Source organism: Micromys minutus, assembly GCF_963924665.1.
Source record: "Micromys minutus genome assembly, chromosome: 17".
NCBI lineage: Eukaryota > Metazoa > Chordata > Mammalia > Rodentia > Muridae > Micromys > Micromys minutus.
Genome location: NC_137952.1, coordinates 14471109 through 14486799, shown reverse-complemented (window position 1 = coordinate 14486799; position 15691 = coordinate 14471109). Strand labels below are relative to the sequence as shown.

The following is a 15691-nucleotide window of genomic DNA, read 5'->3' as shown; positions in this document are numbered from 1 at the left end:
CAAGAAGCACTTGAGAATAAAATAATTAGCGAGTTGCATAAGGCCTCCTATCTTAATAATTACCTAACAAACATAGGTACCATAGGGAAGAATGAGAAATGTGCTGTCTTTATTTCTATTAAATATATTTTAGTAAATAAGTATATATGAGATGTATAATTGTTATGAGCTATTGTCTAAATGAGAAGTAGGTAGTAAATATGATCAAAATGCATTCTATGGAATTTTCAAATAATTTATTACAATATTATATTTGAAATGTAAGCATGTTTATTTTGGTAAATTACTTGGAAATAAATGTTTGTAACATACTCTAAATCTGAATGCATGCACACATTAGTGAGTGAGTGCACACGTGCACACACACACACACACACACACACACACACACACACACACACACACATGCAAGCAGTTCTATAAAAAGGTCTGTCCACTCCAATCTGACATTTGATGTCTATTATCCCACGTTCAAGGATCAGTATCCCTGACATGGTGTTTTTAAATGTGAGCTGAGTCAGGCAAAAAGATGTGCTGAAGAACCTTCCATGTCTTCATCTGTGGGAACTGACCCCTAGTTTAGTCAGAAACTACACAAAAGCCATCCAGTGCCTTGTCAGTAAAGATTAGCAAGTGTTTCTGCTGATGAGGCCTGGATCTCACGGTTTACCTAGCACTGCTGCAGAGCTTCTAATGGCCACATAAGGGCCTAACGTGCCATAAAAATCAGTGTTTCCGGATGGCATACAGAGTAATGTTTGATCCTAGACCATGCTGAAATGTAGTTTTCTTCAATAGTTTTCTCAGTGCACAAAATGAAATACTTTTTATTGGTGTTTTGTAGATTATAAGTAACCCAAACGCCGTGTTTTGCTGGCTGCTTACTGGTGCATTTAATAAAATAAAGATTGCTGAGTGGTGCCGTGGGCAGCATGCAAGGTGATAGCCATATTTGCTTACTGTAAATACGAAAGAAAATCACACGCAGACTGGCTATAGTTTTGACAAGTATTAAGGCCCCTCCTTACAGCTGTACTCCTGTACCAAAGTGCAATTAGTTTTCCTCGCTCAAGGATTTCTGTTTATCTTATTCTGCTTGATTACTTGAGTATAATCACGCCGTTTGCTTCACTGCTCCTGGTAGTCAGCACCAGTTTTAAAGGGAGGATGCTTGTGTGTAAATTTACAGATTCTGCTGTAAGACTCCTTAATTTATGCCTCTGATGACAGCACGTAAAGCTTTCTCTTTTAATTTCCTTTCCATGAGGTTTAATCCATATACGGAAGATTCCTCGGCTTAATAACTTGACTTGTGATGAATCGGATGTCAAAGATTTAGCTTTTAAGTTAAAAAGGAAGCTGTTCACCATTGAGGTAAGAGGTTTTCTTTTTTTTTTTTTTTATGTTTTAATTTTACTGTCTTAAGGTAAATGGTCCCTCTCGTGCCTGATTTTCACTGTAATAAAACATCTAAACACATTTCAGGCTACAAGTTAAATACTTTTGTTTGTTATAACAACCTAATTTTTGTTTTATTTTCCTCCATTCTAATCATGTATTTTTACTCAGGTACAGAAAAAAAAAAGTCTATAATAGCTATTAAAAATAAGCTCCAAACTCAAATGATAAATACGACTTGGATCTCCAAGGCTTTCAAAAGCATTTAATTAAATGTTAATGAGCTTGCTTACTGTGTGTGGAATATGAATGCTACCCACAACTGTGTAGGGATAACAAGTTTTATCCCTACCTTTTAAAGGTTCTGTGCTTGGTTTGGTTTGGTTTTTAATATGAGAGAGATTACATTTAAGTTTTAAAATGTTGAATTAAACAAAGTATGAGTTATACCCGTGGCTGTAAGTAAATTTTCTACATGTGCATTTATGTGACCTTTCTGCAAGCAGAATGACAGAGAGCAACACAAAAGAGTTATTTCAGCTCAACCTTGCTAAAGAGCAAATGAACATGGAACTATTAAGCAATTAGAGTTGATATATTTATTAATGAAGTAAATGTCCAGCGAGGTGGCATTTGGATGGTGTGATAGTTATCAGTATAGTTGGTGCAATTTTTTTTTAACAAAGACATAAAACAGCCAAACTGCCTTGACACACCATTTTGTTTAATCTCTTTTCAAATGAAAAGCTCTTAAGCAGGCCACTTGTCTTAACTGCTTGAAACCATAAAAAGGGAGAATTACCACCAATAAATTAGCATATTTTTAACTTCATCACCAAACGATCATCAATGTGGCTTGGCACTGCTTTGGTGTTTGGGACTTCACCCTTAAAGTGACCACTTTGGCCCTTCTCTGACCCTCTGCCCTCTTTAAGCTGGCCACTTGATAAGGTAACTTAATGGCTCTCTCTTTTTCTCTGTGCCTTCACATTTACAAGTAGCACTAACCTATAAATCATCATAAGGGTCCTATCCTGTGACAAATTAATGTGCCCTCCTCCTAATTAATGGTCATCAATGTCCTTAATTATCTAATCCTATTGAGAGCAGTTAATAGTTAATCAGGCAGCCAGTTCTTCAGGCAGGTCATCTCTGCAGGAGTGTTGGAAGTTCCTCATCTGGGGAATACTCCCTTCAAAAGCCACTTAAAGCCCAAAGAGGAGTGTGTAGAAATAGTGATTCTTGAGCTAATTTGCTTTACTTCTCAAAAGATACCATTGAAATGGAACCCAAGACTATAACTGTGTCAGCATTGTCTCAGCTTTTCTGATGGAATCCTGAGTGACTTACCATTATAAACATTTAGAGAACTAGGTTTCAGCTTCATGTCTGGCAAAAAAAAAGTTTGCTTCCATTTTTAAGTTGAATTCATGTTTCAAATATAATTTTTCCCCTCTACATGGCTATTCTTCCAAGATTCCCAATATTTTTTAAAAACCAGGTCTATGGTATCATTTCTATTATGTGCAAATTAAGCAAGAATTCTTCAGTAGAAAAGTTATTGTGCCCATAGGATGTGCCCATAGTAGGATAATCATGTGAATCCTGTCTAAGACCTTGCTCAATGTCTTATGTCGAGCATAAAAGTGACCTGCATAATGTCAAATGAGACCACTCCCTTGTATAACAGTAGGTTCTAATAGAGAATGCTAATTAGCCACACAGGCTTCTTGTTATTACACAAGATGAAACAATCATAACTATTACCTTGTGATTTGGAAGCAGTATTAAACAAAACAAAAATAAAGTCACCTTTTTAAGAAGGTAGTATTCAGTACAGTCAATCAAATCCTTTGTCACTTTGGTTTGATCTAATCAATAAGGATTTGGGGGTTTATAAACTATTTAGGGTAAAAGCCATTTTAAATGACAAAGTAATAGAAATACATAAATCTTACTTTTAAAATAAAATGCAAGCTATCCTCCTGAAAAATCTGAAGTTGTAGTGTCTTGGGCATTGAATCTGTGTGTTGTTCCCAGAAGCAAAGCCTGGCTGGATTGGTAAAGTAATGACTCCAGGCAGGCAGACTTATAGGATGTATCTAAAGTCACACGAGTCACACATGAGAGGTGGATAGAGGCAAAAAGCAGGAGGGAGAGGTGGTATTAAATCCTACTTAGCCATTGGCCTTTGTGTATGAAGGTGAAACAACTCTAGTACTCACCAACTGTGAGTGACTCAAAAACAGAATGGTATTTTTGTCCTCTTAGAGTATAGATTCATCTTCATCCACATACTTCTCATTCAGAAGAAAACACTTATCACAATAGATTATTATGATTTCCTGTGACTTTAAAAGTTCATGTATTATCCTGTATGAAAAGCACAGCAGAACGCTGTCTACAGTCCTAATACTACAGTCCACTTCTGTACGTACCAACCACAATCTAAACTTACAATCTTTCTGTGTGACAACTTTTTATAACTATGATGCCCTGATAATACATGGTCAGTTTGTAGGATTTGAAGTGTGGGTACATTGAGTTTGATGATAGAGAAACAGCATTTTACATGAATGTAATATCATTTTATATTTTTAGCTTTTCACATTCTACTAATTTAATTTTCTAACAAGTGATAATATATTATTACATTAGCTGCAGCATCTATAAAATTTTTACAAAATAAAATTGCCTCCTCACAGGACAGTTTTTCAACTCTAAGCATCACAGTTTCTAGGTTCAAGTTGGGACCTATAACAATTGAGTTGTGCTGAAATTCACAGAAAGTACATCCTATAACTACAAATGTTCAGCAAATAGATGAAGAACAATCTGGAGGTTTGAACTGATCCAAACATAATAATTAGTGTATCTGGGCCTCATGACTAAATGTTGAGATCATAGACTGTCAAAGCAAATCACGCTTATTCAAGATGTGATACCTGACCCCAGTTAAGAAGATGAGACCTCAGTAACTATAGCCACCAAGGCTTTTTTTCTCACAAAGACTTGACCAACCTGTTATTATGAACTAGCTATTCTAACTATATTTACTGAATAGATTCATTCTTAACTATTAACATTAAAACTCCATATGTTATTGCTGTAAATTAGCTTTATGATAATATGACAATCTAGTTTGGTGTTACTTCATGGAATAATCTAAAATGTTTACATTTTGCAAAGTATAAAGTTCTATAGGCTAATAGTCACTGATAATATTAACAGTTCAGATTGTTGCATGGTATCATCAGGTCTAGATTTACTTCTCTGCATTTATTTTCTATGGCCTTTCTAGGTATAATGATAAATAGGAGGACAAAATATGTTTAATATACCCAAAGATGAAGAGAGAGAAGGAAACTAGCCTATCAATTCACAGTGATGTCACAGAAATAATTCCAAATCCTAGTAAGTGGTAGTATCATGGGCCATATAATCTAATATAATTTTTCAAACAATATCCTGGACAAATACTGTCTACTATATAAATTAACTTGTTTTCATAAGTATACTGCCGATTACAAAACTGAAATATTGAATATAAGTTTTTATTTGTCTGAGTGAAATTACTTTTCAAAAATAAACCCAAGAAAAGGGGATGGCTCTGTGGATAGGATACTTGCTGCATAAGCAGGAGGACCTGAATTTGGTCACAGACACATATAAACCCGGATGTGGCCATGCAGGCCTGGAACCCAACACTGGAAGGGCAAAGACAGACAGATCCCTGAGGCTCAGTGGCCAGTTAAGTCTGGCCAAAAGAGTGAGCTCCAAGTTTCTTGAGAGATCCTGTCTCAAAACATAAGGCAGCAAAGCACTGGAGGAGAGTGCCTAGTGTTACCATCTGGCCTCCACATGCACATACAAGGTGACTATAACTGTAAGTGCATGCCCATTCACACACACAAACACAACTCCACATTCTATAAGGGTAGAATCTAATTTTTACATGTTCACATTTCTAATGTACTACAGCAATATTTTCACTGTAATTTCTTAGTCATATAGGCATACACCGATGTCACAGGTTCTTAGAATCTCTACAAGTTGCTTTAATTCTTACTCCATATTGAACCTATCAAAAATGCATACCACTTTAAGGAGAACACAGTTGTGAGACTCTGTCTAATCCTATTCCTCCCAACTTTGGAATCTTAATTAGAAGAGATAAGGGAGGGGGACATCATTTAACTAAATTATTGTCGTGAATCTGTAGCAAAAGGTATAATCCTCAATTGGGCCAATTAGTGAAACCCGTAGTTAGCTATGCTGCAGCGAGCAATTTGATTAGATCTGACACTGTCCTAGTTCCCACTGTTGCTTTGCCAGGTATGATGGTCAGACTTCAAAGAGCCAGAGGCATCAGCAGGGCAAGGTTTGGAGGCCAGCTTAGGTCCGGCAGTTAATCTCTCTGCTAAAACCGCAGCAGCTCTCACACAAAACCAGCTTACACGACACAATCATGCGCTATTAAAGTTAGAGTTGAGTCATGCCAATTTGCCTTTGATTTTTTGATGATTGGCCAAAGATGGCTACATGATTAGACATATGCTAAAAGTACACTGATTAGATAATTTCCCAAAACATTTGAAGTATTTTTTGACTTCCTATATAAATGTTGTGAAGATTTACTCCTTTTGACCACTCTTACAGTAAACTGGTGCTGTGGTGAGGAATAATGGGTATTTCTTCCTGGCAGCTTAAATACCAAACTTTTCACTTAGTGCTTTATCTAAGTTTCTTTACATTAATAGTTCCTTAAGGAGACTGGAAAGGGAAATTGTTTCTAAGTGGTAAGCTTTTAAAAAATCTATTAAGTGTGTTGAAAGGGGTAAAAAACATTTTTCCCTTAGTCATTTATGTTCACTGACAATTTTTGTGAAATTTCCTTATAATTGTCTTCCACTTAGATGTTGAGTAAAGTGCCCTTTGTAGGATGGGATTGTGTAAGTGTTCGTTCCTCTGCATTCTGATTTGTTAAAGTATTACAGTAATAGTGACATGTTTCCATTCTGAGAAAAGCCTAAGGCTGCTTTAGTATTATTCCAAATGATTGAAACTGCCATCTTGCTGACTCTCCCTCGGGCAGCAGGAGGCCTGTTTGCTTTTGTGTTCAGTTCACGTGCTTCCTGGGAGTCTGGCTGGCAGAACATCATTGCTCCATTGACAAAGGCAAAGTCAGTGTATGTTTGACTATTAGCTGTCTTCAGGTCTCTGTGTGGTTAGCAATACTGGGGCTATTGAGTTTATAATTACTTACAGCAAATAAATCCTATTTTTAATGTCTCAAAATCTTATAGTATCTTTATTGTAAGTTACTTTATATAAAGCTCTTTATTTTATAAATTCATCCCAGAATCTGTTGTTTTACATTATAAGTTGGTTTCGGCAGTACTAAGGATCAAACCTGGGATCTTGCACATGCTACTAGGCAAGCACTCTTCCCTAAGCCACACCCCCAGATCCTTGCTTTTTTTCTTATATTTATTTATAACTGTATTTTATGCAAGAAATTTAGCATGATCTGGTTAATGATTTCACAAAGCAATCTTCAAATATTTCGAAGCTGTTAACATCTTGAGTCCTGAATCCATGAAGACCCCCTGTGCTTGTGGCAGAGCTGTGTCAACTGTGTGACCATTCTAAATGGAACAAAGAGTGTGGCCAAAAGCTGCAGAGACAGAATTTCTTCTCTTTAAAGTTTGCAGGCATGAACACTTCTGCAAGTGCATTCTGTGCTTTGGCTTCACAAACATTATATTTCAGTACTTTAAGGGTTTCTTGAAGCCTTCACAGAACTGTAGCAGAATTTACCCGTTTACACAATGGCTCTGAAACGCTTCCTCCTACAATGTGTCACTTACGTGTCAGAGAAAGACAGAAAAAGAGAACAGTGATAGCAAACCACACCTGGCCTAGTTCCCTGCCAAGTTGTATTTTTAAATTTCTAGAACACAAGAACATACATTTTACTAGTGTGTTCTCCAGTGTACCTCAGGTAATCATGCTTAATAAATACGGTTTCTATAAGCTTGTTTGTGGCGCAGGGAACTTTGTGGATACTTTGTCCCCAAATTTTCCTAAATTAGTTATTGCCCTCAGTAACCTTGCACAGCTGACATCCAAAATAGTCAACCTTCCAGTCCTTTCAGGGTCTTGTCACATCATCTGACTGCAGGATAATGAGGTTCCACTTTGTTCCACCTTCACTGGCCCACTGGAAATGTGGTGTGATTTGCAAACATGTACACTGTTTTATTTGCAGTGTGACAGGTATGCTGCTCTCATGCTTATATGCTGATCAGCTCCTTTGTTTATTTAGCTTACCTCTAAAATTTTAGGTCCCCAGAAATAGGGACATATTATTCTTGTTCACAACTGAATCTTTAACATACATATTTATTTGTTCCATAAATATTTGTTAAATGTTAAACTACTATTTTTAAAGTAACTTGGAAACACGTTTTAGAAGCACGTATTTGACACACTTGTTTGTGTTTTTACAGACGGCACCATGTTTAATGGCTGTTTATCCTCACAGGGATCGTGCACACGCACAGGTGTACACATCTTGCTGTAAAGTGATGGAAGATACGGAGAACTCCATAACCTTCCCTAAGTCAGTCTCCTGTGGCTCTTCATGTTCAACCCAGACCTTCTGGCTCCTTGTGTAGAATCATGCTGGAGAGCTATTGGGCTTAGGAACTCTACTAATTATGACTAATTTGCTCCTAATTACTTAAAATATTTTTATAGCTTATGCTTTTCTACATTACTTTATATGTTATCTCTGCAGCATCAACTACAGGGCTTAAATATAATAATGTTGAAACATCAAATTTAGAACTTAAATATGTACAATGTAATTACATTTGAAATATCTTTGAATTACATCAAAATAGTTGCTTAAAGTAGGGAATCATATATAGAATACAAAAATGGAAAATTGAGAAATTAGCATGCTTAAAATAGTATTTTATAGAATAGTTTCAATAATAAAATATGCATCTGATACCAGAAAAAAAAATAAGAAGGGAGGAAGTAATAATATTTTCACCCAAATTATATATATGATTTTATATAAAACAACCAAGAGCAATGCAACCTAATTTCTTTTTGTTTTAAACTTTATTTTAAAAAAGATAAAAGAAAAAAGCAACCTAATTTCATGTCTTCCATAAAACCAGTAGAAGTGATTGCTGGGGAGAAAGACATTTTTAACTTGAATGTTAACATAATGGTGTTCTCTTGATGGGTTTTCAAAGTACATTTTATATTGGAGAATTCTTTGAAAAGCTTTCTTACTATGTGCCAAAGCTATGGAGTGATTGATTACTGCACTGAAAATACATTCTACAGAAGGTGTAGACTGTACCAGTTGGGGCACAGCAAAGTGTAGTTAAGGGCACAGTCTTTGGAATAAAAGAGAGGTTGATCTGTCGCTGCTGCCACTTATGGCCTTTCTGACCTTGGACCAGTTGCTTAAAGTCTCTGAACTATACATTTACTCATGGGTAAAATTATGGGACATGATGGTCACAGATCTGTTAAAAACACTGTGAAACACTGTGTTTGTCCCAGAAACCAAAAAATACTTAACAAGACTTGTTTTGTGGTGGTTGTTGTTGTCTTCATTGTTGTTCTAACAAATAATGATTAGCAGAGTTCCTAAGCCCAATAGCTCTCCAGCATGATTCTACACAAGGAGCCAGAAGGTCTGGGTTGAACATGAAGAGCCACAGGAGACTGACTTAGGGAAGGTTATGGAGTTCTCCGTATCTTCCATCACTTTACAGCAAGATGTGTACACCTGTGCGTGTGCACGATCCCTGTGAGGATAAACAGCCATTAAACATGGTGCCGTCTGTAAAAGCACAAACAAGTGTGTCAAATACGTGCTTCTAAAACGTGTTTCCAAGTTACTTTAAAAATAGTAGTTTGCTCATAATTAATCAATATGTTTTTGTATTTTATGTTTTTCTAAATTATTTTTAAATGTTATTTTCATAGCCTCAAACTTTATCTTGTGAAATAATTAAGGCATATGTAACTCGTGAATTAGGTTTTACCAAATTTTGTTTTCTAGTTCATCAATTTTTAAACTCATCTTTCAAAATTATAAACAAAGTTCTAATGAAAATTTAACTATTTATTAAAAGCTATTCTTTTGTATGTATCAAAAATCCTTGTAATAGCAAAATATTAATCTGTGATTAATTAATATTAGTAAAAAACTTAGGTCACTGAAAAATATGAAGATATTGCTTCACTAAGAAAACATATTAGCCAGGTGTAGTAGAGACATCTTGATTTCCACTACTCAGGAGGTAAGCATATCTCTTGAGTTCAAGGTACAAATAAATTTTATAATAACAACTTTTAGTATAGGTAAAAGTTAGGGGTATATGTGTATGTGTGTGTAAGTATATTAATAATCTATAATTCATGAAGTCCACACACTTAATTTTAATAAATTAAGACTTAAGAATAAAGTAAAACTAATGATATATTTTATTCTATGTAACAATTTGAGTATATATAAATTTTACATATGAGAGATATTTATGAAGTAAAGTTGTTTTTAGTTTGAATAAAATTAAATTTCAGAGTCTGGAAAATTAGTTCAATGATAGTGTGCTTACTTAGTTCACATAAGACCTATACCTAAAACAGCATTATTTTTTTTAATTTTAGAACTACACCAATAAATTTCCCCAGCACCTCATAGTTTCTTCCCTCTATATCTGACACTCGCATAAATGGCAAACATACCCAATTTGAGGAAATGGAAGTCTCAGGAAGGGATGACTTTCTGTCAAACCCAACACCAAGAGCTTTATTGTACCAGAACACTTTCCTTGGAGAGTTAATATGTCTCTAAGGTTTCTCATAAGCCAAGCAACGCTCAACACCTAGCAGGTAATATAAGTTGTTGTCAGTGAAATGAAACAGAACTGTGCTTTAAATACCAGTATTCGATGAGAAGGTTTTAATTAACAGTACATAACAGATACATGTATGTGAGTTCCATTATCTTGTTATCTATGAACTGTATAGGGATGCTAAATCTTGAAAGATTTAACAAAAGTCAGGCATGGTTGTATAAACCAGTAAGTGCAACACTCATAAGACAAAGACAGGCAGAGCTCTTGTGAGTTCAGGGTCAGCCTGGTCTACATAGAAAGTATAACAAGCTCTAAACCAACCAGAGCTTAAGGGGGGGGGGGGTGTTAATAATGAAATTTTCAAATTCACAAAGAACAGTTATGAATTTCCAATCTAGTCCCCATTGTGAGCTGCTAGGTTTAGTCCAAATTGTAAAACCAAATGGAAATATTTCTAATTCCTTCATTTCAAGACCTATATTTTCTAGCCTACTTTGTTTTTTTCTTTCTTTCTTTCTTTCTTTCTTTCTTTCTTTCTTTTCTTTCTTTCTTTCTTTTTTGGATATTCTCTGTATTTACATTTTAAATGTTATCCCCTTCCCCCTATTCCCATCCTCCCTCCCCCTCCACTTGTCTCCGTGAAGGTGCTCCCTCTCCCAACCACCCTCTCCACCTCAGTGCCTTGGAATTCCCCTACACTAGGGAAATTCGCCTTCATTGCACCAAAGACCTCTTCTCCCATTGGTGCCAGACAATGCTATCCTCTGCTGCATATGCAACTGGACATGCAAATGGGTCTTTCCATGTGTGCTCATTGGTTGGTGTTTTATTCCCTGAGAGTTCTGCAGGGTTTGGTTGGTTGATAATGTTCTTCTCATGGGGTTGCAAACCCTTTCAGTTCCTTCAGTCCTTTCTTTAGCTCCTTCATTGGGGACCCCATGTTCAGTCTGATGGTTAGCTGCAAGCATCCTGGACTGTATTTGTAACTCTGGCAGAGCCTCCGAGGAGGCTTCCTCCTGCCAGTAAGCACTTCTTGGCATCAGCAAAAGTTGCTTGGGTTTGGTGGTTGCTTATGGGGTCCCTGGATGATCTTTTCTCCAATCCCTGCTCCTCTATTTGTTCCTGTATTTCCTCCCTTGCGTGCTTTATTCTACCTTCTAAGAGGAACTGAGGCATCCACATTCTGGCCTTTCTTCTCTTTGAACTTCATAAGGTCAGTGAATTGTTTCTTGATTATTCAGAGCTTTTTAGGCTAGTATCCACTTATCAGTGAGTACATACCATGTGTGTTCTTTTGTGTCTGTGTTACCTCACTCAGGATGATTGCTTCTAGTTCCATCCACTTGCCTAGGAATTTCATAAAGTCATTATTTCTAATAGCTGAGTATTACTTCATTGTGTAAATGTACCACAGTTTTATGTAACCATTCCTCTATTGAAGGATACTTGGGTTCTTTCCAGCTTCTGGCTATTAGAAATAAGGCTGCTATGAACATGATGGAGCATGTATCCTTGTTATATGTTGGAGAGTCTTGTGGTTATATATGCCCAGGAGTGGTACAGCTGGGTCTTGAGGTAGTACTATGTTCAATTTTCTGAGAACCCACCAGACTGATTTCTAGAGTTGTTGTACCAGTTTGCAATCTCACCAAAAATGGAAGAGTGTTCCCCTTTCTCTACATCCTCGCCAGCATCTGCTGTACCTTGGGTTTTTTATTTTAGCCATTCTGACTGGTGTGAGTTGGAATCTCAGGGCTGTGACCCTGACCAAGCAAGTGAAAGATCTGTATGGCAAGAACTTCAAGTATCTGAAGAAGGAAATTGAATAAGATCTCAGAAAAGATGGAAAAATCTCCCATGCTCGTGGATTGGAAGGTTCAACATAGTAAAAATGGCCATCTTGCCAAAAACAATCTACAGATTCAATGCAATCCCCATCAAAATTCCAACTCATTTCTTCATAGAGTTAGAAAGGGCAATTTGCAAATTCATTTGGAATAACAAAAAACCCAGGATAGCAAAAACTATTCTAAACAATAAAAGAACTTCTAGGGAATCTCCATTTCTGACCTCGAGCTGTATTACAGGGCAGTTGTTTTTAAAACCACATGGTATTGGTACAGAGACAGGCAGGTAGATCAATGGAACAGAATTGAAGACTCAGAAATGAACCCACATACCCATGGTCACTTGATCTTTGACAGAAGAGCTAAAAACATTCAATGGCATAAGGACAGCCTCTTCAACAAATGGTGCTGATTCCACTGGCAGTCAGCATGCAGAAGAATGCAAATCAGTCCTTTCTTATCTCCTTGTACAAAACTCAAGTCCAAGTGGATCAAAGACCTCCACATAAAACCAGGTACACTGAAACTATTAGAAGAGAAAATGGGGAAGAGCTTAGAACACATAGGCACAGGGGAAAATTTCCTAAACAGAACACCAATGGCTCATGCTCTAAGATCTAAAATTGACAGATGGGACCCCAGGCTGCTTTTTGACCCTTTAATTCCCTGTTGATATACCTAGTTTTCTGTGGCAAATGTGTTGATTTTGATTTTGTATGTTTTTCTGGTGTTTAAAAGAAAATATATAGGGATTAATAGAACTTGAGACTTACTAGATGATTGTATAAAATGAGACTAGAATACAGCATTTTAAATACTGTGCAGTTATCCTATGCTTTTATGATAAAGGAACATGTATCACTTCCATAGTGTACTATCAAAGACTCCTCCTGTTGACTGTCTGGATGCACACGAGACAGCCCAATTTTAAAGCGTTGCTTTAGTTTAGTTATTTATGAGTCCCCTCTTTGGAAGCCATTGAAATCTGCATAAAAATTTAAATGAAGACAATTATTTCCAATTATGTTATCATTATAACATAATTTATAACAACTTGACTCAATAGCTAATTTGATTTTTTTTAACTAAAACTTACATAAAGGTATTTGGAAAAAATGACCTACATATTTCTTCATAATATCATATTTATGCTTTATTTTACTTTTATGTTCCATGATCATAACATCCCTATCTCCCATTTACTTAAAGGTTTCTTATGCTTAGCCCTGTGTGCAGTATAAGGGAGGCAGCATAAAACCACTGTTGCCCTTACTGCAGGTATGACGGAGGTCCAATTCTAGCCCTGCTGTTGTCTAGGTAACTGTACTGAATGTTACAAGGACAGTTAGTTTTGCCATGCTTCCTATGTCCTGCGTAACTAAACTGAAATTTGTCTTTTCCCAGGCCAAAAACATTTACTTTCTGCTTATTGTCAGAAAAGTTATGAAGAGTCTTGGTGTTAATGCTTTCAACAAATTTTACTGACCAAATTGGCAGATGAAGGATATGATTTATAGTCTTTAAATTCGTCTCTATTTGAAAAACAATGAATGCACAGTCCTATGTGTAATTTGAAATTGTAAAATCAATGTAGCGTCTCTTTCTGAAAATACTGGGCTTTTCTCAGGCAACACTACTATTTTGTGGAAACGTTAAAGTTTGGAACTGAAGGAGAGTTGAAATGCTCAAAGCCAGCTTGAGGTGTGTGTGTGTGTGTGTGTGTGTGTGTGTGTGTGTGTGTGTGTGTGTGTGTGTGTGTAGCCTGTAGTGTGTGTGGTCTGTGGTGTCTTAGAGGCTTAAAGAACTGGCTTTTCCGAGGATCACTCAGATGCTGGACAGACTTCCACCCATTAGGCTAAGCTTGCTCTCTAAAGCGGTAGATAAAATATTTTTTAGACACTATTCCTAGATTCACAACAATTACTTAATATATGAAGAACAACTATTACTTTCAGAAGGCCTTAGATTATATTTATTTTATTAATCCTCATATATCAAAACAAACATTTTATAGTACTTACAGTGTTTATTATAGCATAACCAAGAATCTTAACCATGAGGCCTGTTTAATGCTGTCACATTTCTTAAAGGAGCTCTTTACAGCATTAACTTAAGGTAGCAACCATTTTAAATTCTAAAGTTAAAATGTTTTCTTATAAATTTAGGCTAATGCAATTCAAATATTAATACAAACTATTAATATACTGTGCTATTAGCATACATCATGTAGTTACCTTAAAGTGATCCAAAATGATAAAAGTCAATATTAACTTTAATATTTTATCATTTTTGTTATATTTTATTTAATCTGACTTTACTGCCCAATGAGCAGTAAAGCAAAATATAGCAGTGAAGCAAAATATAGCATTAAACTTCTAATACCAGAATATTAAGAGGCTTAAGGACATGTCTCCCAGAAGCATTTATTTTATCGATAAAAATAGCCACATGTGTCTGGAATTAACAGTCAAATTAAGACAGCAGGTACAGTGAATCCAGAAGTTTAACTTTTGTTCTGTTTTTTAATGTAGAGATTTCTTAAAACATTATATTCAGGCTTAATATAAATACTACCTTTTTTTAAGTAGTATTGGTAGTAGTTAGGTTATTTTTATGCTATAACTAGTTAAACTTGAGTATTTCAGCAGTTTAGACATTTTTAGATGGGACATTTTATTTCTAAAGAAATTGCTTTTAAAGTAATGTAAATTATTGCATTTTAATATACATAAGAGCCAAGTTATTCATTTGTTTTAAAATTAGGCAAAGCAAAACCCCTTTTCAAAGGTTGATTATGTAGAATGGGAGGGGGAAAAAAAGATTGCATGAAACCACACAACAGGTTCAACAGTGTTTTCAGCTTAATAAAAATGTTGTAAAAATACTTGTAAGCTTGAAAATCACACTAGCTATTCTTGTTTCAAATTCTGTTTAATATATTGTTCTATATGATTTTATAATAAACAGATTACTCCTTGAACAGGAATTAAGAAGAAAGCTGCCAGGAAGGGGTTTTGTTGTCAGAGTAGTTCCCGCCTCATGTTTTGTAAGAGATTTCATGGTCCCATTGTAAAGAGTAGATGATTTAAAATGTGTTCCCAAGATAAACTTTCCCATTGTCATTAATGAGGATGGATAATGCTGAGTGACAGCTGCATTAGGATGACACAGAGAGAGCTGTTAGATTTGTCAGAGCGTATCACTTCAGGCGCTGACACTCAAGGACCTTCCTTTTGAGAATGTGGAGTGGGGGCTGATTTAAAGATAGCAAAGTTCATGTTTGATAATAAAATAATGTGTTGTATCATTTATAAGTATACATTGTTCCAGTGCTTACAAGATAACTGAGAGAGCCTATGGATTTTAGTTACATCAGCCTATATTTTAAGTTCATGCTTTTATCCTGATTTTCTGTGAAAGTCATCAAACTTTACAAGATTTAAGCATATTTAAATATTTCCAGAAAACCAAGTCTTCTCTTTTAAAAAGTGTTTTTTGGATTATTTAACTAAAGGAAGAACATGAAAATGATCCAATTTGTTTTTAATATTATTG

At 35.7% G+C, this 15691-nt stretch overlaps 1 protein-coding gene across 1 annotated transcript in view; it reads left to right on the top strand.

Moving 5' to 3' along the window:
- Positions 1–15691, top strand: part of ELP4 (elongator acetyltransferase complex subunit 4) — a gene marked incomplete at its 5' end in the record, with an annotated part of 172168 nt that overhangs the window by 70526 nt on the left and 85951 nt on the right. Inside the window, one exon of the mRNA XM_080931152.1 lies at positions 1268–1374. Within this exon, the coding sequence (XP_080787278.1) occupies positions 1268–1374 (107 nt within the window). The remainder of the gene's footprint in view (positions 1–1267; positions 1375–15691) is intronic.